Source organism: Calypte anna, chromosome 7 (genome assembly GCF_003957555.1).
Source record: "Calypte anna isolate BGI_N300 chromosome 7, bCalAnn1_v1.p, whole genome shotgun sequence".
NCBI lineage: Eukaryota > Metazoa > Chordata > Aves > Apodiformes > Trochilidae > Calypte > Calypte anna.
Genome location: NC_044253.1, coordinates 2,014,142 through 2,040,430, shown reverse-complemented (window position 1 = coordinate 2,040,430; position 26,289 = coordinate 2,014,142). Strand labels below are relative to the sequence as shown.

Sequence of the window (26,289 nt, the reverse complement as noted above, 5' to 3'; positions counted from 1 at the left end):
CTTTTTTTTTTTTTTTCTTTTTTTAAACAGGAAATGTAGTTGGTTCTCTTTTATTGAGATTAGATTAGCTGCTACTGATAGCACTGCTGGGATGTTAATTGTAATAAGCTGGGTTTGGTAGCACATGCCTTGCTGTCTGAGATCCTTTCTGTGCACGTGAAATCCTTGGGTTATTTTTCTTTAAATGCCTGTAAACTTGGTAAGAAACTCTAAACATAAAACTGGTAAAATAATAATTGGCAATACAGAGGAATCACATTCTCTGTGCTATTGAACAGCCAGACCAGAATCTATCTTGCTGTCAATACAACTTCAGCAGGAATCGTGGGGGTGGATCGAAACACTTATCCAGCCTTTATGCAGCAGTGGCAGAAGTTAATGGAACAGATTGTCAGGGGATCTGTAGGAAGTAATGGCATAGGAAAGAAGATGTGATTTATGGATGAGAGATAATGCCCTGCATAGAATGAGAAAGGTTGAAAAATAATGTATGGAGGAGGCGTGCAGATAAACCAGCATTGACTCAGAAAATAACACTGTATTTCTAGCTGCTTCTTATTTTCTTGAATAAGCTTTAATAAGGCTGAAATCTTCCTGATTCTGGTATTCAGTTCAAGCTGAGTTACATTTGAAAAAATAAATGAATAAAATAAAAGCAGTTGGTTTATTTCTGGGTGTAACAGAGGAAAAAGTACTGCTTGGAAACACGCCAGAAATAAGGTGATATTAATGTTTTTTCACACCCCCCCCCCCCTCTCTGTTTTGGAGCAAAACCTTTGGATCTGCCAGCAGGTTGCCTTTGTAGGATGGATGTGGCTTTTGTTACTTTTGAGGAAAGTCTGTCAGAAATAAAGAGCTTGTAAGAGTAACACCAAAAATAAACAAACACAAAACTGTCATTTGCTCCAGAGAAAAATCATCTGTCTCAACAGTAGCTTGAAGTGCCCCAGCTTTCCTTAAGCTGCTGTGGTCTTCTCCAGCCCTCATCAGCTGTGGGTGAGCTCCTGCAGGACACGTGCAGAGTGGGTCTGTGAGCTGCCCAGCTGGGATCTGGAAGGGATCAGGGAAAACCCAGTGGGAAAGGAGCCTGGAGTGCTCCCAGGAGCCTGAAGGTGGTGATGAGGAAGATTCCAAGGAGAGCTGGTGGGATGGAAGGGTCAAGGAGCTGAGCAAGTTGAGTGGGGTGACACAGGAGGTGTCCCACATTTCTTCACATCAGGGATTCAAGCAGGAACTTGTGAACAAGGTGGAAGGAGGATGAGGAGCCTGAAGAGTGGGGAAAAGAGGGCTGAGCAGGACTGAGGGGATTTTAGAACAGAGGAAAAGTGGTGGTAGAGCAAAAGTAGAAACTCTCAAACTGTGGAAAGGCAGAAGGGTCTGTGCCCACCCATCAGCTCTCCTTTGCAGAAAGGTGTGTGAGCAGAAAGGTTGTCTTAGAGATCAATTTGGAGATGAAGCCCCAAAAAGACCTCCCCCCAAACCAGTGAGAGCTCTTTGGATAATGGAGCACACTCGGTTTGAGCTGCTGGTGACAGATGCTTTGGGATCCTTCATGGGATTTTCTTCACACATCAGTGGTGGGTGTTCCAGTCTTTCAGCTTCCCCCCCAAAAAAAAAAATCCTGAGGAAGCAACTTGACTTCCATAGCACCTGTGTGTGAATTGCTGCTTTGCATTTGTAGCTTTTCACTTGGGCAGATAAATGAGAGCTGCAGGCAGGGGCTCTTCCAGCTGTGTGAGGGGACTGGTTTTTTGGGGCTTTCTGACATTTTAGTTGTTGAGAGCTCAGTAGATTGGTTACACCAGAGCAATGTTTGCCTGGAGTGCTGTGTTTGCCCTGCCAGGATGAGGTGCTGGCATCCCTCAGCTCAAGCAGGAAGGACATAAATGGGATAAGTGGATGGATGGCTGAGGTTGAGTGTCTGTGGGTTGGTTTGGTTTTTTTTTGGTCTCTTGCATTAGGACTTGTTGCTTAGTGCTTGGAAGAAGCAAAATGGGGGTAAGTAGGTAAAAAGCCAAATTGAGAAATTGTCCTGGAACAGTTCTAGGAATGCTGGGCAGCCCTTCTCATCCTGGGAATGACGAGCTGTGTCTAGCTGAGAGCTACACAAGGTGCATTCTCTAGGGGAAGCTGGGGAGAGACAGAGTTTGCGGTGGGTGCTCCCAGCACTCCCACCACTCTCCCAGGTGAGGATTGGGGTCTGGGGCTGCAGTGGGATATTGGGCTGAATCACCTCTTGGGGCTTGTTGCCTTGCCAAGAGGAGTGTTTGGATGGCCCAGTGTTTATCCCATGCCAGCACAAGGCCATCAATTATTTACTAAGCAACTTAGAGTTGCCTTTTTATCCCTGAGATCCAAAATTCAGGGATGAAAGAGGAAAAACACACATTGCAGGCAGACCACCTCTGCCTTTTCCCCTGTGGCTGTAGAATACCCGAGTTTAAGGAGCAGGGAAGTGTAAACTTGTGATCTGCTGGAAGGAAAATCAAAGTGTGACAAAAATGGCTAATTGAGCAGAGCCTTTGAACAGCTGCCTGCAAATGGCAGAGCTGGGATGTCAGCTCAGCAGAACAAGGCTTCTCCATCCTGTTCCCAGCCACCTCACAGTTGGCTTTGAAGCCCTCATTCTGTTCCTGGAGCAGGTGTCATGTCTTGGAAAGGAAATATCACAGCCTTTGATGAGAAAAAGATGTTATATGTCCTCTTTGGATAACTTTCAATAAAAGGATCCCATTTTAAATGCAGATGTCGTGCCCAGGTTTGAGTTGCAGGAAGCTGAGCTGCTGCCTTAAGATTTGATTGGCCTTTAAAGTGTCATGCAAACCTCTTTTTCAGATTGCTGATATGTGTTTCTCTTGTAACCAGTTGCACTCCTGGAAAGAAATCAAAACTTTCTGGCAGTGTGGGTTGTGCCACACCGTGTGTGAACACCAGGGAGTGTCAGTCGTGGTGTCACCTGAGAACGAGGGTAGCTTGGTGTCTGTGGTGAAACAGTGGTGGTTCACACCCTGGGGATGGTCCCCACCCCATTCAAAATGTCATTTTGGACCTCTTTCCACATGACATCTTTTTATTTGGGAGTATCATGGATAAAAATCAGGACAATTGTGAATAAGATGACCATGAGCCAGCAGTGTGCCCAGGTGGCCAAGAAGGCCAATGGCATCCTGGGCTGGCTCAGGAACAGCGTGGCCAGCAGGTCCAGGGAAGGGATTCTGCCCCTGTGCTCAGCCCTGGTGAGGCCACAGCTTGAGTCCTGTGTCCAGTTCTGGGCCCCTCAGCTCAGGAAGGAGATTGAGGTGCTGGAGCAGGTCCAGAGAAGAGCAAGGAGGCTGTGAAGGGATCCAGCAGAATTCCTGTGAGGAAGGGCTGAGGGAGCTGGGGGTGTTGAGGCTGGAGAAGAGGAGGCTAAGGGGAGACCTCATCACTCTCTGCAACTCCCTGAAAGGAGGTTGGAGCCAGGGGGGGGTTGGGCTCTTTTCCCAGGCAACTCTCAGCAAGACAAGAGGGCAGGGTCTCAAGTTGTGCCAGGGGAGGTTTAGGTTGGAGATGAGAAAGAATTTCTTTCTGGAGAGGGTGATCAGGCATTGGAATGGGCTGCCCAGGGAAGTAGTGGATTCTCCGTGTCTGGAGATCTTTCCAAAGAGCCTGGATGTGGCACTGAGTGCCATGGGCTGGGAACCACGGGGGGAGTGGATCAAGGGTTGGACTTGATGATCTCTGAGGTCCCTTCCAACCCAGCTGATTCCATGATTCTGTGATTCTAAGATGCAAGCCTGGGGCAAGGCAACAGCCTGACTGGGCTGCCTGGGTTGGGTCTAACCTATGGATTTATTAACACACATTTGCATATTTCACACAGATGAAACCAGGTTATTCCTGCTGTGGTGTGCTGGGCCACCCTGACCTCAGCAAAAGGCAACTTGCAGGACCTGCAAACTTTTTATCCCCTCAGAATTCCTCTTTCTCCCTCCACAGCTTTCACTGCTTTGCAGTTGTGAACAGCCAAAACTTCTGCAAATATTTCTAGGGCTATTGCCCCTTGTCTCCTAGGGATGAGGGGAAATAATCAGCTTCCAATTGCTGGGATCTCAGCTTACTGTTTCCTGCAGCTGTAGCTGCTGACCCAGATGTGAAGGCACAAAAAACATATGCCAACTTTTATTTGCCAGCCACAGAAAAGATGGTTTTGGAGCACGTGAGATGTCACAGCTGTTTAGTCAACAAAATATTGTCATCTCCATTGCAGGGAATGGCTGCTTCTGTAGGGAATGCTGCATTTCAGGATCCTGCTAAATTGGCTCTATAAACTGTTTTAACTGTTCTTTATCTTACAGAGTTTTTCTTTTGTTTCCAGCAAGGGAAGCCTTATGTCTTTGATAGAGTGTTACCTCCCAACACAACCCAGGAACAAGTTTATAATGCCTGTGCCAAGCAGATTGTTAAAGGTAGGTGTTAATCTTCTTTTATTCCTCCTTTGGGGGAGGGAAAAAGATATTTCCCAGTCCCCTCAAGCTATTTAAAGACAGGATAAGAAATATTTAAATGTCTGCATGGGAGTTCAGTAATTAGTAATTCCAGACATTTCCTTTTTTGAGGACTTGCCTGTGTAAATAAAACCAAACCAAACCAAAATTTCAATACACAAACAAACAAACAAGAGCTGAAGGAGCTGCAGTAGTTGTTCCTCCCTTTCTGCTTGTGTGTGACTGTTATTCCACACAAATATTTGCTTTTTGTGGTATGTGATAAGCAACAAAAAGCGTGTTCTTCATGCAGTGGGAAGCTGTTTAGTACAGGCTGAGTGTGGAATCTGTGGATGGAAGGGTGGATCATTCAAGGAAAATGTAGAACCACTGGTTTTGTGGCTGCTTTGTGTGCAGATGGCTTGCATTTAAAATGAGAACACAAGTGCCTGTTGGATAGCACTCTGTTTTAAACAAAACCTCCCTAAACTGTTGAAATGTCAAGATTTTCACTTGAGACTCAAACATTTTGGGATGTGATTTAATTGTCTGCCATCCTTCCCCCACCTCCCAAACCACCCTCAGCTCTCCTACTTGGTTCTGGTGTTGGAAAATCCATCCATGATGGGATTACAACTCCTACAGCATCTCAGGGCTTACCTGTAGCACCTGATCTTGTTGTTCCATGGCCCTCTGTGGAGTCCCTGTGCCCCTCAGGATTTCCTCCTCAGTTTTTGCTTTTAAATCCAAGTGTGTGGGCACTGGGAGTGATGTCAGGGTTATGCTTCCATAGCAATGCAAGGGTGCTTGTGGAATTGGTGTGGTATTTGGGTTGCTCAGAGGTGCAGAAGGCACTGAAGAAGTGTTGGAAGGACTCAGTGGTGGTGGAGGCATGGAGATGGATTTTTTGAGAGCTTGTGTGTCTGCTGGTGGGGTGAGGTCCCTGCAGACCCCTGATTCTGTTCTGGATGAAATAGTTGGGCTCACCTGGAGAGCCTGGAGCAAACCACCACGTGTGTAGTCTAGATGTTTGGGGGTAAGGACCAGAAGCTGAATTATTTTATGCTGAAGAGAGGAAATGAGTCCTAAGACTTGAGTTGCCTCCTCTCAGCAGGAAGGCTAATTACAGCAATTCTGACTTCAGAGGGGTAAACCTTTCATAAAAACTGGAGGGCTTGGAGTTGCAGAGCTTAGAAATCATTAGTTCAGGCTGCTGACACACCAGGCAACTTTTGGCAGTCTGGGGAGTTGTTTCAGTACTACAGTGTGTGCTAAGAGAAGCAGCATCTTGCTGTTTGTAGCCTTGTGAAGGGGTTTTATATCCCCTGTGGAAATTGGGCTCCTCTGAAAGTGGTGAGAGAAATAAAACCCTGTTTGAGAGCCATTTGGAAGAGCTAAGCCAGTGACTAAGTTTTCTTCATCAATGAAACAGAAAGGCAAAGACTTTCCAAGGTCCTGTTTGAAAATGAAGTTCAAACCTACTTTTGCATGTGTATTAACTTCAGCCTTCTGGATAACTTGGAAGGCAAGTGTGATGTGGGGGAAGGGTGTAAAAGAAGGAAAAGAGAACTGGGGAAAAAAGAGAAAGAGAAAGGGAGAGTGATGGGAAGGGAGAGAAAGGATGGAGATGTGACTGTAAGATAGGCTGGGATGCAGGGAGAGCACAGCATTACTGGGGTGATGTTCTTCAGCTCTGGGCTTGCATTTCCTTAAATTTATTTCCAGTTTAAAGCCTAATAAAGTGAAGAATGTGAAATGGACTGGGCTGTTTCTGGTAGTCTGGAACAATGTCATTTTTCTACATAGAAATGCAAGCTGAGTTCATGGCAACTTGGAGCATTATTTAAATCTTTGAGCCTTTTTCAGAGAGCTTCTCAAGGTTACCATTTGTGACCAGATTTCATTATACCCCCATGAAAGGGCTGGTGGTTTCCTTGTGATTAATGTTACTACAGAAAATGCCAGCTGGCCAGGGAATCTCTAAAACAATGGTTGTAATAAGTATGTTGACAATAAGAATGATCTAAATGAGGGGTTTTTTCACTAAAGCAGAAATGGGATTAGGTTTAAGGAAACCTCTCAAGGACTCTATAAGTATTTCACATTCCCTATGTGAGAACCAGGAGAAACAAGGAGTATTTTAAGAGGAGGAGGAGAAATCTGTGTTTTACAGCAGTTTCTGGTGGGGTGGGCACTGGGGTGGTTTTTGTCCAAGGTGCTCTCAGGAGCACAAGTGCCAGTTTGGGGGGGATCCTCACTGGGACACATCACAAGGTTGGAAACTTGGGTTTGCCCTTTTTTTACCAAGAAGAAATGTTATTAAATCATTAAGGAAACGACAGAGTGTGATTGCCACCACTTTTGCTTTGCTTCCCATTGCTCCCCATGACAGAAAACAGCTTCATCTTCTCAGTCTGGATCTCTATGCAGATTCTGCATCTTCCCTTACATTGAGAGGGGAATATAGAATGGCCCAACCTATTGCTGAGCACTGGAGCTGTGGGCACATGGGAACATTTGTGTGTCCTGGGAGGAGGAGAAAACTGCTGTAATGACTGCTCTCACTGGATGGCTTACTGACTTTCTATTTTCTAGTTCCAGAGATTTATTTTTTTTTTCCCCAGGAAAGTGAGAGAGATGTCAACAATTCTGTAATTCAGATTCTGTTATGAAATTTGCCTCAGGATAACTAGTTTGGTCATATTTTCCCCATTATTTATTGCCCAAACTATTGTCTAATTGAACTTTAGCATTGTGGAAGACTTATAAAATGGTGATAATCATGCCTTAAAACATCAATATTTGTTTTAATTGCTTTCCTTCTTCTTGCAGATGTTCTTGAAGGCTACAATGGCACAATCTTTGCTTATGGACAGACATCATCAGGAAAAACCCATACTATGGAGGTACAGTGACAAAATTGATTCAGTTTAGTAGCAGCAGTAGGATGAGATGTACCAATTACCTGAACAAGGCAGCTATCTGGAGCACTCAGCTGTGAGTGACATATAAAAAGAGATCTGGGCATGTTTAGCTTCTACTGCCTTTTAAGCTGTAGTTTTTCTTTCAATGTGGAGTTTTTTTCAAGGAATGTCTGCAGATCCCTAGCTCAGCTAACAAATGGTGAGTGAAAAATACCAAGGATAGCTTCTCCACCTGCCTCAGAACACTTCAGGTGTATTGTGTATCTTTGAAAGGATTGGAGTGAGCTTTGTTAATCCACAAAGGAAAAAAGAAATAAGGGTCTGCAGAGTTCCCTTGCATGCAGGATTATCAAAATCAGGCCTTGGTTATTAGTTTTCTTATTTGCTCTCCCCTTCTGGGAATACCACTCTTGCAGCATGAATTTGAGAATTGTTGCTTTGGAGGAGGAAAAGAACAAATTCCACCAAATTCCAGTGGCTGAAGTGCTAAGTCTGTTCATATTCCTGCTACATGAAGTGTCACAGTGTAGGTTTTTTCCTGTGTATGCTTGGTTTTGGTTTTGGTTTGGTTTTTTTTTTCAACTGTTAAGTCAGGAGACATTTAGATATTCTATTCTCTTGCTAAAAAATGAGGGTCATTCAAGCATTTAATCCACACAGAGGATTGTTCCATCACAGTGCTTGTCTTGGAACATTTCAGTCCAATTGGTGGCTTTAAACAGGAGGTCTACAGCAAAGTTTTAGCTAAATGGAATGAAAAAAATCTGCTTTCATTTGTCTAACAGCATCAGATGGGTTTGCTAGATGATAACATCAGGTGACCTACCTAAGCAGAAGGTTAGAGGAGAAGGAAAACAATATTCTCTGGAGCCAGCAGGCCCTGGTGAAATTGCTCTTCAATTGCCAGAGTTGCTCCTTTCCTGGAGGATAGAGGAACTGATGCCTCCTGTCTAATTAAGTCTGTCCTTGTGAGGATGGGGGAAATCACCAGCTCAGCCCTCACAGATGGCACAATAGCTGAGTAATCCACCAGCTCTGAATGTAATTAAATCAAAATGTCTGCAGGGCTTGAGCTGGTGCTTCCACATGGCACTGGGAAAGATCTTTTAAAGCCAATTTATATTCAGAATTACAAGCTGTGATAAAGGGAATGACTGCAGAAAAATGGCTGTTTTACTTCTTTAATGAAGAAAGAGCTGTCATTCTAAAGTGGAATCAAATCCATATTCAGTTTTAATCCCCCTTTTAACTGAACATCCTCTTGTAAAATTGCTAAAGTGTGTTGTGGAAGGAAAAAAGAGTCTGAAGTTGAAGAAATAGTAAATCCTCTTGGTAAAGCTGTTATGGAGGATTTTCTGTGAAATGGGAAATGCTTCAGGTTGTTAGTGTTAAGCTGAAACAGGACATGGTAGTATAATACAGCCAGTGTAGGCTTTCTGACATACACAAGTCTTTCTCTGCTAGATAAAACATTTGCCAACCTCTATAGCAGGATATAACCAAAACCTTCTTAAAAATGAAGTATTTGCCCATAAGTGAATACTGATGGGCTTTGACTTATAATAGCATTTTCAGTAGTGGGCCCCCACAGTTTGGAGTTGTCAACATCCCAGAATAAGCCAGCACTGAATCAGATGTTACACTTCTTTAGCTGCTGCCTGCCTGCTATTTTGAAATGTGAAAATGAATGTTCTGATTAAAAGGAGAGGCTTTAATGAGCAGAGGGCTCTGCCCAGGTACTTTGGGGGGTAGCTTAGTAACTGCAGTGTCAGCATGGCTGCTCCAAACTGTCTGAGGCTAAATGTTAAATTTCCTTTATTTTAGGTTGATGCTTACAAGCTGATTGTCATTTCACCAGCTGTAGCATAAAGGAAGCCATGTCTAGATGGGTGTACTAATAAAGGCAGGGAAACCTGGAGAACAGGTCAATGTGACCCACAAGTCATTCACAAACACCTCAAGTATTGAGCAACATGTGTGCATGTATGATTTTCTTCCTATTTTGCTAAAAGTTTTTGGTGAATAATAATTAACAGATTAAACCTGACTTCCTATCATTTGGAATTTGACCAACCACTTTATTTTTGAAGAAAAATAAAATTCCCTGGACAGTATTTGGAGTAAGATCATTTGTGTGCTGATATGGGCAGTAATATGGGCCCCATCCTGGACGTGTTGAAGGTCAGGTTGGATGGGGCCTTGAACAACCTGATCCCTGCCCACAGCAGAGGGTTGGCATGAGGTGGTCTTTAAAATCCCTTCCAACCCAAACCAGCCTGGGATTTTATAATAAAGATATATTCAAAAGGTGTATCAGAATTTCTAGATGCTGTGTTCTGAGTCTGGAGTCTTATGAGTACTGAGTTGCTATTGCATAGTTAAGCAGGTTCATAAAACATCTGGAAAATGCAACACTGTAGTCAGAAAAAGGTTTTATTTTCAGTGTGCATTTCTATTCAGTTTTCAGATGGTGTTAACTTGCCTGGACGTGGCTGGCATTTTCAGTAAGAAGAGCCAGGCAGGCAGGGGAACTGTTTTTATTTAATATTCAGTTCTTGAAAGACCAGAGGAAGGTAGTTGTGCAAATGGGGAACAGTGGGGTTTGTAAGGCACAGTGCTCTGGCACCAGGCCCAGGGAGCTCAGAATATATTACTCTAATCCTCAAATCCCTGCAACCCAGATTTCCTTTTAGCCTTCTAGCATAGTGGTGAAAAGAGAAACAAAATGCTTCCATGCTGCTTCTTTCTGACACCTTTCCAAATACCAGGTTTAACTGGGAGGACTGGGCTGTAATTTGGATTTTTGTGTTTCTTTGTCTGTCTTCATTTGGGGAGTGAGGGCCCATTATCAGCAGGACACACACAGAGCACATGGCAGGAGCTGACAAAACAAATAGATGCTCTTTCAGGCAAAGAGTGCTCACACATCCCATCCTTCTGCCTCCTTTTCTGGACATTTTCCTCAAGGAAATCCCCCCCAAGAGCAGCAGGAGACTTTCACAGGGACCCACTGGAGGAGGTTGTGTTTGGACAAGGCTTTCTCCTCTCTTGTGCCTGAGCAAGGCTTTCCAAGTTACAGGTGGGTTTTGTGTCCACAGGGCAAGCTGCATGACCCTCAGCTCATGGGAATCATTCCAAGAATTGCACATGACATCTTTGATCACATCTATTCCATGGATGAAAACCTGGAGTTTCATATAAAGGTAAATTCAGCATGATGTGATGTTCATGGGGAGGAGAAGGCTGAGCTGGGTGGGAACCTGTGTTTGTGTTGGAGCATCACGCTGCAGAATTTTTCCTTTCTCCCTTTTATAACTCAAACCCCACTACTTCCCTGAGGACATTTAGTAGAAATAATCCAGTGGAGTTACTGGGCTTTTATAGAAGTGTTTTTTGAGTCTGTATCCAGCTCAGGGTTGCTAATGCATTGACTGCAAACTCAAACACTTAGATATGGATTCCTAGAGGTGGTGGACAAAGTCTCCAGTTGGACAAACAGCTACCATGTTTTTCCATGCTCCTGGCATGATCCCAGCTACATGATCTCTCAAATATTTTTGACTGATATTTAATTCCTCCTTGGGAGCTCTCAGTATCAGAGTTGGGGGTCAGGGAACAGCTTTTTTTTTTGTTAAGTGGACATCAGTAAATTACCCCATGCACTGCAGGAAAAGGGGGTGCTCCTCTGTGCCATCCCTTCCCCAAAACACACCAACTGCACCTACACAGCTTCAATAAAGTTGAGTAAAGTAGAAGTTCAATAAAGTAGCTGAGTACAAGCAGATTCTGAAAACTCTGTCCCTTCTGCTGTGCCCAGGTGATGGGCTCTGAAAATGATGGCCTCTTCTCTGCCCATCTTGTGGCTAAAAGTTGGAGATGAGTGACAATCAGTGACAATTTGTATTAAAACCTTTGAAAAGTCTCTGAGGGTACATCTGTATTTTCCTCTTTTGTCCCGAGCTGAAAACAAGTTCAGAGATCTTCAGAGAACTTTAAGTTAAAGATCTTCTGGGAGGACTGTGTCATTTTGGATGGAGAACCTTATCACAGCAGTGCCTGCTTGGAGGGGTGCTCCCAAAGCAGCAGCAGTACAAACAAACCATCTAAATAGTTCAATATATATACAAATAAATACAATATATACACAAATAATATCCTAAATACAAAATATTGATCTCTTCAGAAGAAAGACCTCTGAATATTCATAGGAATGGCTTTCCCAGGACTGACACTGATTTCTTTTCATCATCTCTGAAGCTCTCCTGTGGCTGTTGCTATTCTACATGATAGCATTTGGATACCAACAGATGGGGTCCCCCTTGTACAAGGGAGTAAATTCCTGTCCCAGCAGAAGATTATCTCAGGATAAATCATGTTCTGCCAGCACTGAGCTCTTGCAGTGGTTTCCTATCAGAGCTGACACTTATGAAGATCTTCACAGAAAAGCTGCCTAAATAGCAGTGACTGAGTGAGTGAATGTACAAGGAGCTGTCATGGAGAGAAATGCATATTCTGGCATTGACAGCAAGAACTTAACCAAACTGTCACATTCTTTTATTAACTCAGCCAACACTGAAAATTAATATAATTTCCTTTCTCACCCTTTCTAGTAGAGCCTTGTGTAAAATAAGGAGAACTTGGAGTCTCCTGTGTGTGTTGGTGCTCAGTGGAGTTAAGAGGATGGTCCAAAGCCTCTGAGATGAGTCTGGGTGAACCAGATTAAAAAATGAGCTGGTCCAAGGGATGGTTTTAAAGAATGTCCAAGGAAATGCACAAAACAAAGCACCCTGGTATTTGCTAGCAGTTGTCACATCAACTCATTAGCCTAAAAACACAGATATAATTTATTTTTCACATGGGAGTAAACGATACTTTCCTAAAAAGGTAGAATTTGCTGATATCTAGAATGTAGTCTTCAGGTGTTCTACCTAAATAAGCCCTGGAAAAAGATTATTTAGGGTATGGTTAGGCACCACCCCCCCAGATCATTTCTTTTTGCTTCTCTGAGTCAAATGCTTTTTTATTTAGAGTCACTCATAATTTAGAGTCACTCTAAAGAAACAGCTCCAAGCTTTGCAGAACATGGAGTGGGATTTATGTCATGGAAATAGAGGGAGTTAACAAGGAGCTGGAAGTGACTACAAAAAAAATCACCTGATATTTTGAGTGTTTTTAAAGGATAATTGCCTCTCTCTTTGCTACAGAAAAACTGATTTTCAGTTTCTTCTTTGGGACTTAAGATAGAATTTTTACACAGGCCTCATTTAAGAGTTTAACATATATTGCTTAGGCTTAAGTAATGTGGATGTTGAACATTGAAGGTGCTGGTTGCTTTTGTGCTGCCCAACATCAATATTCTTCTTCCAGCTGTTAAAATTTATCCTCCTTATAATGCAGCTGCATTATATGATATGATACCAGCTGAGTCAATCTGATTCTGCTCAATATTTTTGTCAATTTTGCCTCCTAAAAAAAAAAAAAACAGCTGAAGCTAAGAATTGTCTGAAGAGGGTTTTGTATGCTCTCTGATGAATTGCTGATAAATGGAGGAAGCACAGTGACTTGTAAATCATTAAAAATACAACAGTGTTCAGATGAAAGATGTGATTCAAGCTGTGTGGGAGGTGGATTTGATTTTTACCTTGCTGCTTTTTGTTTTGACAGATAGAGAAGTACAGGTACAAAGGGTTTGAAATTGCCAGATTTTAACTCTGTAATGTTTCTGATTACTCAATCAGGTTTCCTACTTTGAGATATATTTGGACAAAATAAGGGACCTACTTGATGGTAAGTTCTGCATTTCTGGTGTTTGGCTTGGCACAGTGCTTTGACCTGATGCTAAAGGGGAAACACTTTTTTTGAGAGTATTTAAATTTAAACTCTGTGGCTGGGTTTGTGAAAGAGAACCTTGCAGTTTAAATTAGCTGCTCTCTGTCTCTTGTGCACCTACTTCTGTAGTGCCATAAATCAGTGAGGACAGAGAATTTTACAGACTTTGAGGCATGCCTGAGCCTCATTGGCAATATATATTCTTAAGGTAAAACTAATTAAAAAATATACAGTGTTCTGTTGAGGTTTTTTTGGTTAAATTTAGAATATATTCAGCTTACTCCTTGTTTGGCAGAGCTTGTTGTTTGGGAATTGCCTCTCAATGCATGTGTCTGTAAATGTGTGCTGTATCTTAATGAATATGGGAATTGTCTGAAGACAGAGAAACATATGTGATGGTAACACAAACCCAAGAATTCTGTCAATTCCAGTGAATTTTTTTGTTTCTTTTTTTTGTTTCATGGCTGCTTTGGTAAAATCCAACTTGGTCTGTGTTTATTTTATAAATCCAACTTGGTCTGTGTTAATTTTATTAACCCAAGCAATAAACAAAAGCTCTCATGCCATGAAGTTGGCTCTAAAGAAACAGCTCCAAGCTTTGCAGAACATGGAGTGGGATTTATGTCCTGGAAGTGCAGGGAGTTAACAAGGAGCTGGAAGTGACTCCAGCTCTGATTTACAAATCTAATGCAGCCATGGTGTTTGTCTGTCCTGTCTGTAGCTGACACATGATTACCCCTGGAATTACTCCTTGTGATCTCCTTCTTTTTTTCTAGTGTCAAAGACAAACCTCGCTGTACATGAAGATAAAAACAGAGTCCCATATGTTAAGGTAAAAGGAGAATTTGATGCTTCTTTTTGCATTCTTTTTCAAACATGCATTTATTTACACATTGCCATTTGCATCCCAGGGCGTTTGCTGAGATGATTCAACTCCTGTTCCCACTTTTTGCATGTTCAAGTAGTTCTGGTGTCTGGATTTAAACAGTTTCTTGAAATATTAATGGGTTTGAATCATGTTTCTTTATTTTCCTGACAGAGAACATTTACATTTTGTTAACATGCTGTTAAGTTTTGAGTATCAGTATTCCTAGTTCATACTGGAAATGAAAGAGAACCTTTGAAACATTTTCTTCTTTACTGTTTTATTGCATTGATGCTGTAATCTTGTAGTATTTTAGAACAGATTTGTTGGGCCAGGACTTTGTTTATTAGTTGCTGGGCCCTCACTTAAATCTGGTATACTTGTTAATTAAATATATGTGTGTCACGGTTTATCACTGGCCCGGCAATTAAACCGAATAACAGAGGCTCTCTATTAATCTCTCTCTCCTCCTTGATAGAGAAAGGGGAGAGAATAAGGGAGAGAGACCTATGGGTTGGAAACTAAACTACACAACTTTAATGAAACAGTAATGATAAATAGGTAAAATGACTAAATATATACAAATATACAGGAAAATGGAAACCACATTCCTCCCTCCTTTCCCCCAATAACTCTCACGTCACCACCGAGGCTGCAGGGCAGCCCTGGGAAAGTCCAGGCTGGACTCCTGGAGTCGGCAGCAGTTGGGAACCGGAGGCAGGAACACACAGATATGGGCTGGCACGGATCAGGAGCACAGGCAGATGAACAGACAGGATCCTTCCAGGATGCCGGGTGAAGGAAGGGAAGCAGGAAATCAGGAAAAGATCTGGCTCGGCCCTCGTGATGCCTCAAATTTATACTGAGTGTGACGTATATGGGATGGAATACTCTGTTTGGTCAATTCTGGCATCTATCTTGTCTGTTCCTCCCTAAAGGAGGGTTCAGGTGGGACCTCTGTATCCTCCTGGACAGTAAAATGTTTTCCTCAGAGCTGAGGAAAGCAGTGTCCTTGGCTCTGCATACCAGTCTCTGGCTGGAACTATAAACATCAAGTGTTATCAATCATAGAAGCACACACTGTCTGAGAAACTTGCTGTTAATTTCAGAGAGACTTAGCTAAAAGTAAAAGTACAAAACAGAAAACCACCTTTATCCTGGCCCAAACCAGGACAGTGCCTTAATAATACTAATTAATATGCCTTAATATGCCTTAATATCAATTATATAATAATATAATTGATAAAATTATATCTAAAATAAATATTTAAATTTAAATTATATTTAAGTATATTAAAGTATATATTTATATTAAAGTATATATAAAGTATATCTATATTAAAGTATATATTTATATTAAAGTATATATAAAGTATATCTATATTAAAGTATATATTTATATTAAAGTATATAAAATTCCTTCAGTAATATTGCATGGAGGCAGAGAACAAAGGGTATACATCTTGTCTGGGAGCTCAGGAGTGAAAAACTAATTTGGATATGTAATCTAATCCACATGAGTAGCAGGAATACACCTGTATATACAATCCATGCTTGCTAGGTACAGAAATCCTCTTTTCTCTGTTTGGATTTGAGCAAGTCTTTAATTGCATGAGAGGAAATTGTCTCCCAAGTTCTCCTGTGGATTCCTCCTGGAGGTCACTCAAAGGCACATTTGTGGTCCATTGCCTTGCTAATGATCATGCTGGATGTTGATGGTTCTTCTAATTATTTTGTTCATCAATTATCCTCCCTGATGGAATTTTGAGTATAAGAACACTTCCTAATTTTTTCTGTGTTCAATGTGTGTGTTTCTAGGGTTGTACAGAAAGATTTGTATCTAGTCCTGAAGAAGTTTTGGATGTCATTGATGAAGGGAAAGCAAATCGTCATGTAGCTGTGACAAGTAAGCAGCCTGGGGAAGCTTTTCTGGCTTTTCTGGAAATGTTACTGAAAAAACTGAGTTGGGAGATGGTGGGGAAAAGGGGATTTAGAGAAATATAAACCTTGCTGAGAGTGTGGGAAAGGTGGTGGTAACAGAGAAAAGAAATAAACCATGAAAAAGTGCTTTAAAGATTCTTAATTGATTGGTTGGAGCTCCTAGAGACATCTTGGTTCTTTGTGAGTTGGTTGTGTGAACACTGTAGTGATGCACAAATTATAATGCTGGAAAATCAGTCAAGCTCTGCTTTTCCCCCCTGCTTCACTGCATACAGGAATATTCATTTACTGCTCCAGCTTTGGGAACACCTGGATTGAACCCATGGCACTATACAGTGTTGTGACCTATAATGCAGATAATTTGAAATGAGGTGTAACTGAAGTTATGGACTTACATTTTTCTCTGTGCTACAAGTCAAGAATTGGAGCAGTTCACTGGTCAGAAGTCAAGCAAAGGCTGCAGAGCATTTATCAGCCTTTGCCTGTTTGTCTCTTGCCAGTTATCCCAGTGAAGCAGGGACTGGGGCTGGGTTCCAGGGATGGCAAAGCAAACAAGCCCTCCTGAATTAAAAAAAACCATAATAATGGCTTCAGCCTGGGCCAGACATTTGCTGACAGTGTGTTGCCTGCAGCCTCCCAGCATTACAGGGATAAAAAGGGCTGTTTTCCAGTTTATTCTGCACCATGTCTTTGCTGCAAGCAGTGGACTTGGCAGAACCTCAGCTTCTAACTACTGATTGGGTATGAGAGGTTTTTGGGTGAGGTTTTTGGTTTGGTTTTTTGTGGTTTTATTTTTTGGTGAAATTTAATCTTTTTTTTTTTTTTTTTTTTTGTCATGCACTGGGTAGTGTCTTTCTCTGCCATGTCTCTTCCTTCTTGCTTTGGTAAATACTGTTTTGCTTTAGCCTTCCCATGGCTTTCCCATGGCAGTGTGCCCAGGTGGCCAAGAAGGCCAATGGCATCCTGGGCTGGCTCAGGAACAGCGTGGCCAGCAGGTCCAGGGAAGGGATTCTACCCCTGTGCTCAGCCCTGGTGAGGCCACAGCTTGAGTCCTGTGTCCAGTTCTGGGCCCCTCAGCTCAGGAAGGAGCTTGAGGTGCTGGAGCAGGTGCAGAGAAGAGCAAGGAGGCTGTGAAGGGATCCAGCAGAATTGCTGTGAGGAAGGGCTGAGGGAGCTGGGGGTGTTGAGGCTGGAGAAGAGGAGGCTCAGGGGAGACCTCATCACTCTCTGCAACTCCCTGAAAGGAGGTTGGAGCCAGGGGGGGGTTGGGCTCTTTTCCCAGGCAACTCTCAGCAAGACAAGAGGGCAGGGTCTCAAGTTGTGCCAGGGGAGGTTTAGGTTGGAGATGAGAAAGAATTTCTTTCTGGAGAGGGTGATCAGGCATTGGAATGGGCTGCCCAGGGAAGTAGTGGATTCTCCGTGTCTGGAGATCTTTCCAAAGAGCCTGGATGTGGCACTGAGTGCCATGGGCTGGGAACCACGGGGGGAGTGGATCAAGGGTTGGACTTGATGAGCTCTGAGGTCCCTTCCAACCCAGCCAATTCCATGATTCCATGATTCTCATCATAGAAAAGCATCCTCCTTGTTCTGAGTGATGTGTCCTCCCCTTGCTTCTTCTCTTCATGAAAAAAACTCCAAATATTTTTGCTGTTGCATTTAGTGCAGACAGAGAAAAGCTCTGACAAAAGTTGACAGGGGATGAATTTTCCCCAGACTGCAATGGTGAGGAGCAGCTTTGGAAATGTTACTGAAAAAACTGAGTTGGGAGATGGTGGGGAAAAGGGGATTTAGAGAAATATAAACCTTGCTGAGAGTGTGGGAAAGGTGGTGGAGGAAATAAATAAACCATGAAAAAGTGGTTTAAAGATTCTTAATATTTTCTTTTGGCTACTTTAATATGATTACAATCAAACTTCAAATAAGTAGAAGCTGAAACTTCAGCTGCCTGTTCTAGCTACTGCCTGGATGAAAGAGGATTTTTAGCTATATAAGCAACAAAAATAATTCTAAATTTGAATTTAAATAGTGTGGTTTTGATGACAACTTTTGCCAAAGTGTTGAGAAATCTCCTCACACAACTGGCACTGAGTCCTGCCCAACTTTTAACTGCAATTATTATTGCTTCTCTTTAAGTTCTCTTTCTCACCTCAAAATTATGTCTCTGCCCAGGATGCTGAACACACATCCTCATTTAGTTCTCTGTCTAAGTAGTGTCTGGTAAAGCAGGTTTTTCTATGAGCTGTCTATACTCATGAGGAAGCATAAAAGGAGAGAACATTGATTTCTTATTGTATCTGTGTAATATTATTTTATTATTCTTATGCTATAATTTTTGTTTGCTGTTTTTTACTATCTCTGGTCAAATTTTATTGCTTCAGGGGAAAAAGAAACTTGCAAAAAAGAAAGAAGGAGAGGAAAAAAAAAAGGTTTTTTTCCTCAAGCCTGTCTTTTATTGTGAATACAGTAAATATGGTGATGTTGGGAGAAAGTAGGAGCTGTCAGTACAAGGTTCTGGGTTTAAAGACATTGAAACAAACCCTTTCAAATGTGATTCCCCTGCAGATATGAATGAGCACAGCTCTAGGAGCCACAGTATCTTCCTCATTAATATTAAACAAGAGAATGTGGAAACTGAGAAGAAACTCAGTGGAAAGCTTTACCTGGTGGACTTGGCTGGAAGTGAGAAGGTAATCTGCCCTTTTTGCAAAGCTTCTCTTTAGATAAAGCTTATCTTAGGTCCTAAGTCTTAATCTTAGGTGGTCCTAAGGATAAAAATCTTGTGGATTTTTTTACTGGGGGATGGAGGAAAGGAGCCTCTCAGAGCAACCTGCCCAAAGTTTGCAATGGATTTTCATTGAACAGCTTTCCATTTGGTTCTGGGTATTTGAGCAAAGTGATGTAATTTGAATCAGATTTGTCAAATTCGACAGCTTTTTTAATTTGCTGAATTATTTTAATTCAGACATGTCCCATTTCTAGGTTTTCTGTAATTATTTCACATATTAGATCAATGAATAGGAGTAGTTAATGCAGTTTTAGAGCTGAAGTCTATTTGAAACTTCCAGAATGACTCTCTTGATTGTGGTGACTAGTTCTGCTTCCCAATACAGAAAAACACTACCCAGAAAAGAATTTGTATCTATTTACCACAAGGGTAATGGTCTAGAACAGTCATGCAGTAGCAAAATGTCATTGTTTCCCAGTTCTCATTCTGCCATCTTCTGAAGTGTTCAGATTTGTTTAAGTGTAAATGAAGTTTTTAAAAAATTACATAAACCTTGCCATTTTACAGCAATATGGGATTCTTTATTCAAGCTGGATCCTTGGTAACTACTGTGCATGCCAAAATAATGACTTGTGGTGAAGCAAAGCCTCTCATTGTGGCCATGGATTTCTTATTTCTTTCTGAAAATGAGAAAACAAAGGAATTTGATGGATAGGCTGGGCAGCTGTCAGGTTGCTCATTGGGACACAGTAGTTGATAATCCACCAGAAGCCATTCACCAGAGTAATTGCCCATGTGAATTTCTGTTGTTACCTATGATACAAAATGGTAAATTACAAAGTCATAGTTGAGGAGATTTGTGCCTGGTCAGGTTCAGCTCTGAAAATGACACTTCTGGGATTTCTTATATTTCTTTGGACCTGGTAAGAAAACCTGAAAGAAGGGTTTCCTTGGTGATTGTCTTAAAAGATAGTTATGTTTCTTTTTCTGTCACATGGAATTTTTAGAGGAAAGTACTGCTGCTTTATCTATGGCTATCTCCTACTTTTCTGTGCCTTTTCCCACCCACCCAACTTGCCCCAAAGAAGGAGGAAAGACTATAAAACTTTCTTACTGTCTAAAGGAGTTCTGGTCCTAGGGGGGGATCCAGTTTGTGGACCAGCAAACCTTGCAGTCAGGATAAGTCAAGTCACACTTTGTCTGTCCTGATAATCATGGTCTGTGCAAGCAAAATACAAAGCCAAGGAACTCATTTGGTGGTGTGCACTGTGCCATGGAGTGTGCCCTGAGAAAATGCCTGTGTGGTTGGAACAGTCTGAGCTTGGGAGTGGTCCCCAAGTGTCCTCAGGAGAGCACCAACTTCCCAGCTCTTCCCTGGACAAAGTAAGGGTCAGTGTGCTCTTACTCTGGAAGAAAGGTGGAAGCATTCCAGGCTGCTAGGACAAAAAAAATGGTTGTGAAATTCTCATTGATGCTGAGGATAAGCTTGGTTTGTTTGTCTTCCAAGAGCATCTTTGATGGTTGTGTTGGTTGCATTGTAGCTGAGCTTGACTGTTGCCTGCTCTCTCTCCTAGGTCAGCAAAACTGGAGCAGAGGGGGCTGTTCTTGATGAAGCTAAAAATATCAATAAGTCTTTGTCTGCTTTAGGCAATGTGATATCTGCCTTGGCAGAAGGAACTGTAAGTAATCCTGTTTTGTGTTGGTGAAGAATGGCTTTTTATCTGTCTGCTTCTTTGCTATGCACATAAAAAAACCCCCAAAAGTCAGCTAACATTTCAATTCAGAAAGAAGAAAATAACAGCTTTCCAACCACAAACCTGTGACACTTTTGCTGTTCTACTAAAGATAAGCAACTGATTCCCAGTGATTTCCCTTGAGTGATCATCCTGAATTAACCCAATCACAACAATTACTCTTCAGGATTGCATGCTCCAAACCCATTCAACCTCTCATTGCTGACTCATGTTCTCTCTCCCTACAACATCATTATGTTAAAAAATTGTTTTTGTCTCTCATTTGGATTAGAAAACCCACGTTCCCTACCGAGACAGCAAAATGACCAGGATACTTCAGGATTCCCTGGGGGGAAACTGCAGAACCACCATTGTGATTTGCTGTTCTCCTTCTGTGTTCAATGAAGCAGAAACAAAGTCAACCCTGATGTTTGGCCAGAGGTGAGTCCTGCTCAGCATGGGGCTGGCTGACACTTCCTTCAGCTCTTGGGTGTGTTCTGAGCCAGGGGAGCTGGTGTTGGAAAGCATGGAGATCATTGTTTCTGGAGTTGTTAGAAATAGGACTGGAGTTGAGGAAACTTGCTCTTCATTCCCTATGGCACCAGATAAATCAGTGTTAATGTTGGCACTCCTTAGAAGCTCTGGTACTTTTTCCTGCAGAAAGTACAGTTATTGTATTTTTTTTTCAAATTTTATGGGAAGATAATGGTATTGGGCAGTTTTCTCTTGGCTGACTCAGTGGAAAGCATTTATTTTTCATTTATCTGATGCTGCTTCTTGATATTGATGTGTCTTCTTGAATGGCATCTCAGGGATTAGTGTTAGGGCTGTAAAACTTATTTTTAACCATCAAGAAAAAAGAAGAATGGGGACACAGTGTAATATTGACAACTTTGATAGATTCCCCTGTGGTAGCTCAGGGATGGTTTTATGCCTGAAGAATCTGAACAATTTAGGAACAAGTCCTCAGAAACAAACAAGGATAAAATAAGTGTGGGAGTATTCAGGAAGAAAATTTCTCTTCCATATGTGTTGGTTGGCAGTAATCACATGAAATACATTTGGAAAGGGTGCAAGAAGAGGTCAGGCTCATTGCACAGTAACTGCTTTTGTTATAACAGAGGAGAACTCTGAAACTTGGGAAAATTACTCATTTTGCTTCATTTATGTAACAGCAGAAAGAAAAAACTACTAGTTTTGATTGTTTGAGTCAGAATTTATTTAACAGTTTGTCCAAGACATTACATTTCTCTGTGAACATGGGTTGGTTTCCATCCCACATCATTGTTTGCATCAAAACCCTTGAAGAGTAAAATCACATCCAGAAGTTTAATCTGACAGCTTTCTATGAAGCCTTTGCCCCATTTTTATCCTTTAATGGGAGCTTTCCTTTGATTGTCATGAGAGAAGATGATCCTTTGAGTGTATTTATATAGAAATAGTTAAAAGTGGAGGACAAACAGCTGCAGGGGGGTGCAGTTCCTGTTAGGGGACTTTAGGGGCTCAGAGCTGCTGCTGTAGCACATTCCCACCTGGCTTTGCCAGCACTTGTCTGAACTTGTCCTGGGATTTGTGGAGGTGGGAAGGGACCCAGGTAGCTGCAAAAAGCAGAAGTTCCTCTGATTCTGCTTCCTCTGGTGTGTCCTTTCTATAAGCTGCCCATTTAAATAACAGCAGGAAAAACTCCTCAGGGGGAGCTTGACAGGTCATGGCAGGAAGTTTTTATGGAAAAGAAGGAAGGGGTTGTTATCCTGTCATCAGGCTGAGGGAGGCTGTGGGGTTTTAGTTCTCTGTTGTGTGATGAACCTGTGTTTAAGTTATTGAAGATAAAAGTTTCTACTGCAATCCCCTGTGCTATGAAGTGCATCACAAATATTTTCTGTAAGTGCAGATATTAAGATGCAGTAATTAGATAATTATATAAGTAGAGTATTAACAACTCTGAAGCATGAGTTGCCTGGTTTCTGTTGATGGTAAAAATGTAACTGGTTTGCTAGTTCACAGTTTAAACCTTCCCACATACAATTTTCTGACTGCAGGTGATTTCAGAGGGGTTTGAGTCTTGTACCTTTGCAGAACAGAAGAACAGTCCCAAAGTTCCTGTAAATTCCTTCAGGATAAGGCTCCAGGGCAGAGGGATGTTTCATTTTTAAGAGCTGAGTAGGTAGTGTGTTGGGTTTCAGTCTGCATCCTGTTATCCTGAACTCTCTGACTGCAGGTGTGCTTGGGAGGAAAAAGAAATGTAAGCACTACAATAGAATAGTTCAGATTGAGGGGATTAAAAGGTAATACAGTGTTTTAAAATGGTTTTAATTTTTCAGGCACAAATTTTTGCTTTGTAATGTATAAGAGTGCCTTGGGGATTTGTAGGGTAGGTCCTTGAGGCAGTGTGTTTAGAGGAAGGTCAGTTCCCATCTTCTTGCAGTTTATATTCCTCTTGGTTTCATTCCTCTGGGCATTGGTCAAACCTGCCTTTTGGTTGCAAAATGATTTGTAAATCAGCTCTGCACACCCTGGCTGGCAGAGCTCGGGGTGATGTGATGGAGCTAACACTTTGCTAGGGAGAGGAACATTGCAAAGATTTTTTTCCTGAGGACTGGGATGTCAGCTGAAAGAACTGGGAAAACAGCTGGATGCTGTTGGAGAGTGCTTGGTTAGGGTGTATTGTGAGGGGTTTGTTTGCTTAAAAGCTGTAGAATTGGTCTGAAAGAAGAAAGGGAAAAGAAGCAGGAGAGCTGGGGATGCTCTAGGCTGGCAGAGCAGTGCACATTCTGCACACACTGTTGTTTGTCTGCATTTCAGACAGAAATCTTGCAGGCTGTGGGAGGTAGTTTCTTTTACAGGCTCTTTGGTTGGGGTGCATCATTTTTCTGATGTGACAGTGGTAAGGGCTTGAATAGCATTCAGGGGAAGGTGTCTGAGTCCTGGGTGATCACTGATCCCTCCATCTTCCCTAGCAAGGAGTTACATCACCATGAAGTGTTAGGAGTAAAATTCATCTTCATAGGCTCACTTACACTGATCCTCTGTTAGGAGTGGGCTGCTTCCTTCTCTTTCATCTTTTCTTGTGCTTTTAGGTTGGGTTTTGTTTCAGTATCTCCTACATATTTCATCCATCAGGAGGGTGATGCAGTTGATAAGCTCTATGGTGTGGCATTTTTTCCCCTAGTGCAGTTAAAAGAGTGAAAACTTGAGCCAAGCTTTTGACAGAGACAATCAGGAGGCATCTGCATGTTTTGAAAGTACAGGGCTTTTAAAATTTTCCTAAGGAAACCAAACTCCTCCTTGCCACAAAGTGCAAATCACTGGAGCACAGTTTGGAATATGGGATGTAGAGATGGGAGTGTGTTCTTGCTGACAAAACACAAGTTTTAGGATTTAAAGAATGTTTTAGCATCATAAAGTGGGTGCTGGGAAGCCAAGAATTAAGATGCTGTGTCCTCCCCAAAGGAGAGCTTCCCCTGTGACCTACAGCTGATTCCTTGGCATGGTTTGGGGTGTTGGTGTTTCAGCCTGCACTGTGGAGATGGGTGGGAAGTTGGTCTCTTATTCCTTTCCTTAATCTCTATTTTATCTGATACCAGTGGGATTATTTGGAGGGACCCAATGTCTGTGTGCTGAAGGGCAAAGATCTGAAGCTTTCTTAATTCATCCTGATCTGTTTGGGTTTTCTTTTTAAATGTGGATTTGCTGGAGGAAGTGCTGTGCATTTTATTCCTGCTTGCTTGGCATTTTCTGGTGCAATTGTTTAGGTTGAGTTGGAGCTAAGCAGTTTGACAGCAGTCAGGTGGTGGTGGTGGTTGGCAGAAAGGTTTAAATTTGGGGATTCTTGCCTAGAGAGGCAGTAACTGCTGAGCCTGCTGGCAGCAGTTTGGGCCCTTCCCCCTGAGAACCTTCCTCAGTCCAACAGTACCAGTTGCCTGCTGGTGACCAGGAGTTCTGCTTCCTTTTTCTTGGAATGTATTTGAAAGCCTTTTTTGGCTTGCAGGGAGGAGAAGTTTCCATATCTCTGCTTCCCTGTGTTGACATCCTTCATGCTGTGATGCTTCAACTCTGCCTGAGTTTTCCAGGTGCTGTTTAAGGGATGGTTTTTAGGGGATGGAGTCTCTGGACAGACACTGGTGTGGGACATTCTAGGGTTGGTAGAAGCTGTGGGGTGACAGCTTCCCTGGCAGAGTGGTTTTGGTTTTGTCCTTAATCTAAGACTTCCCAGAGCTCTTCTTTTTGGGGGAATCTAAAGAGGCAGATCCATGTCTGCACCAGGTCTCTGGCTGCTGATACAGAAAAATTTTATTGAGCTTTCCAGGCAGTAAATGCTGCTGAGGGCTTGAGAGCAAATGGAATGGTGGCAGAAAATAAATGAGACATTATTTCATAGCTTCCCTTTGTGTTAGGGGAAAAAAATTCTGAATCCTTGTTGTTGCTTTGAGATAGAAGTTGCAGAGCAGCTGACACCTGATTTTGTTGCACAGAGCCAAGACAATTAAGAACACAGTTTCTGTGAACCTGGAGCTGACTGCAGAGGAGTGGAAGAAAAAATACGAGAAGGAGAAAGACAAAAACAAGAGTCTAAAGAATGTTATCCAGCACCTAGAGCTGGAACTCAACAGGTGGAGAAATGGTACGTACTGGAAAATGGGGATGGGTTCTCCTCTTTTTATTTTTAAATGATGTATGTTTCAGTCTTGCCATAAATCACAACAGTCTAATTCTAAGCTCATCATTCAGCTCCATAATAATAACTGAAAAGTGAAGAAGGGAAATCAGCAGCAGCCATTTGCAGAAAGTACCATTTTAAATGCCCAAACTAACCTGGTTAGATGGAAAAGTTACAGGAAGGCATCAATTATTTTAAATAAAGATACTAATCAGGAAAAGGTAAAATGTCACTGTGTTTGTTTGTTTTTTTAAGAACCTTCCTCCTCAGGCATGAGAATCAGTCCCATTGTGCTTTAAGGTAACTAGATCTTGGGGGGGGTTTATAATGTTTTAATATTTTTTTAATTTTTAACATTAGAAGAAGCAGTCCAGCACACAGATTAGGAGTGCTGTCTGAGGAGAATAGTCACAGCTCTCTGCTTTTGTAGCTTCAAAGTGAAATTTCTGTTGAGAATGGCCAGTTTGCTGTTTAGAAACACAGGGAATTGCTCTTCTGAGTAGATTGTAAGATCCCATGAAGGATGGGAGTGGAGGAGGAATATTTCTGATGCATAATACAAGTTACAGAACTTGTATTCTGTAATACTCGGGGGCTGACCTGCTGGAGAGCAGTGTAGGTGAAAGAGACCTGGGGGTCCTGGTTGACAAGAGGATGACCATGAGCCAGCAATGTGCCCTTGTGGCCAAGAAGGCCAATGGCATCCTGGGGTGCATTAGAAAGGGTGTGGTTAGTAGGTCAAGAGAGGTTCTCCTCCCCCTCTATTCTGCATTGGTGAGGCCACATCTGGAGTATTGTGTCCAGTTCTGGGCCCCTCAGTTCAAGAAGGACAGGGAAGTGCTTGAAAGAGTCCAGCGCAGAGCTACTAAGATGATTAAGGGAGTGGAACATCTCCCTTATGAGGAAAGGCTGAGGGAGCTGGGTCTCTTTAGTTTGGAGAAAAGGAGACTGAGGGGTGACCTCATCAATGTTTTCAAATATGTAAGGAGCGAGTGTCAGGGAGATGGAGTTAGGCTCTTCTCAGTGATGACCAGTGATAGGACAAGGGGTAATGGGTGTAAATTGAAGCACAGGAGGTTCAAGTTGAATATCTGGAAAAATTTTTTTCCTGTAAGGGTGACAGAGCCCTGGAACAGGCTGCCCAGGGGG

General features: G+C 42.3%; 1 protein-coding gene across 1 annotated transcript in view; it reads left to right on the top strand.

Annotated features, from left to right (window-relative positions):
* The window catches only part of KIF5C (kinesin family member 5C), a 74,003-nt gene that overhangs the window by 20,592 nt on the left and 27,122 nt on the right, over positions 1-26,289 (top strand). The window contains exons 2-11 of the mRNA XM_030454613.1: positions 4,358-4,448; positions 7,299-7,372; positions 10,489-10,593; positions 13,129-13,177; positions 13,996-14,051; positions 15,903-15,990; positions 18,588-18,712; positions 20,325-20,429; positions 20,776-20,924; positions 24,956-25,104. Coding sequence (XP_030310473.1) covers positions 4,358-4,448; positions 7,299-7,372; positions 10,489-10,593; positions 13,129-13,177; positions 13,996-14,051; positions 15,903-15,990; positions 18,588-18,712; positions 20,325-20,429; positions 20,776-20,924; positions 24,956-25,104 — 991 coding nt within the window. The remainder of the gene's footprint in view (positions 1-4,357; positions 4,449-7,298; positions 7,373-10,488; positions 10,594-13,128; positions 13,178-13,995; positions 14,052-15,902; positions 15,991-18,587; positions 18,713-20,324; positions 20,430-20,775; positions 20,925-24,955; positions 25,105-26,289) is intronic.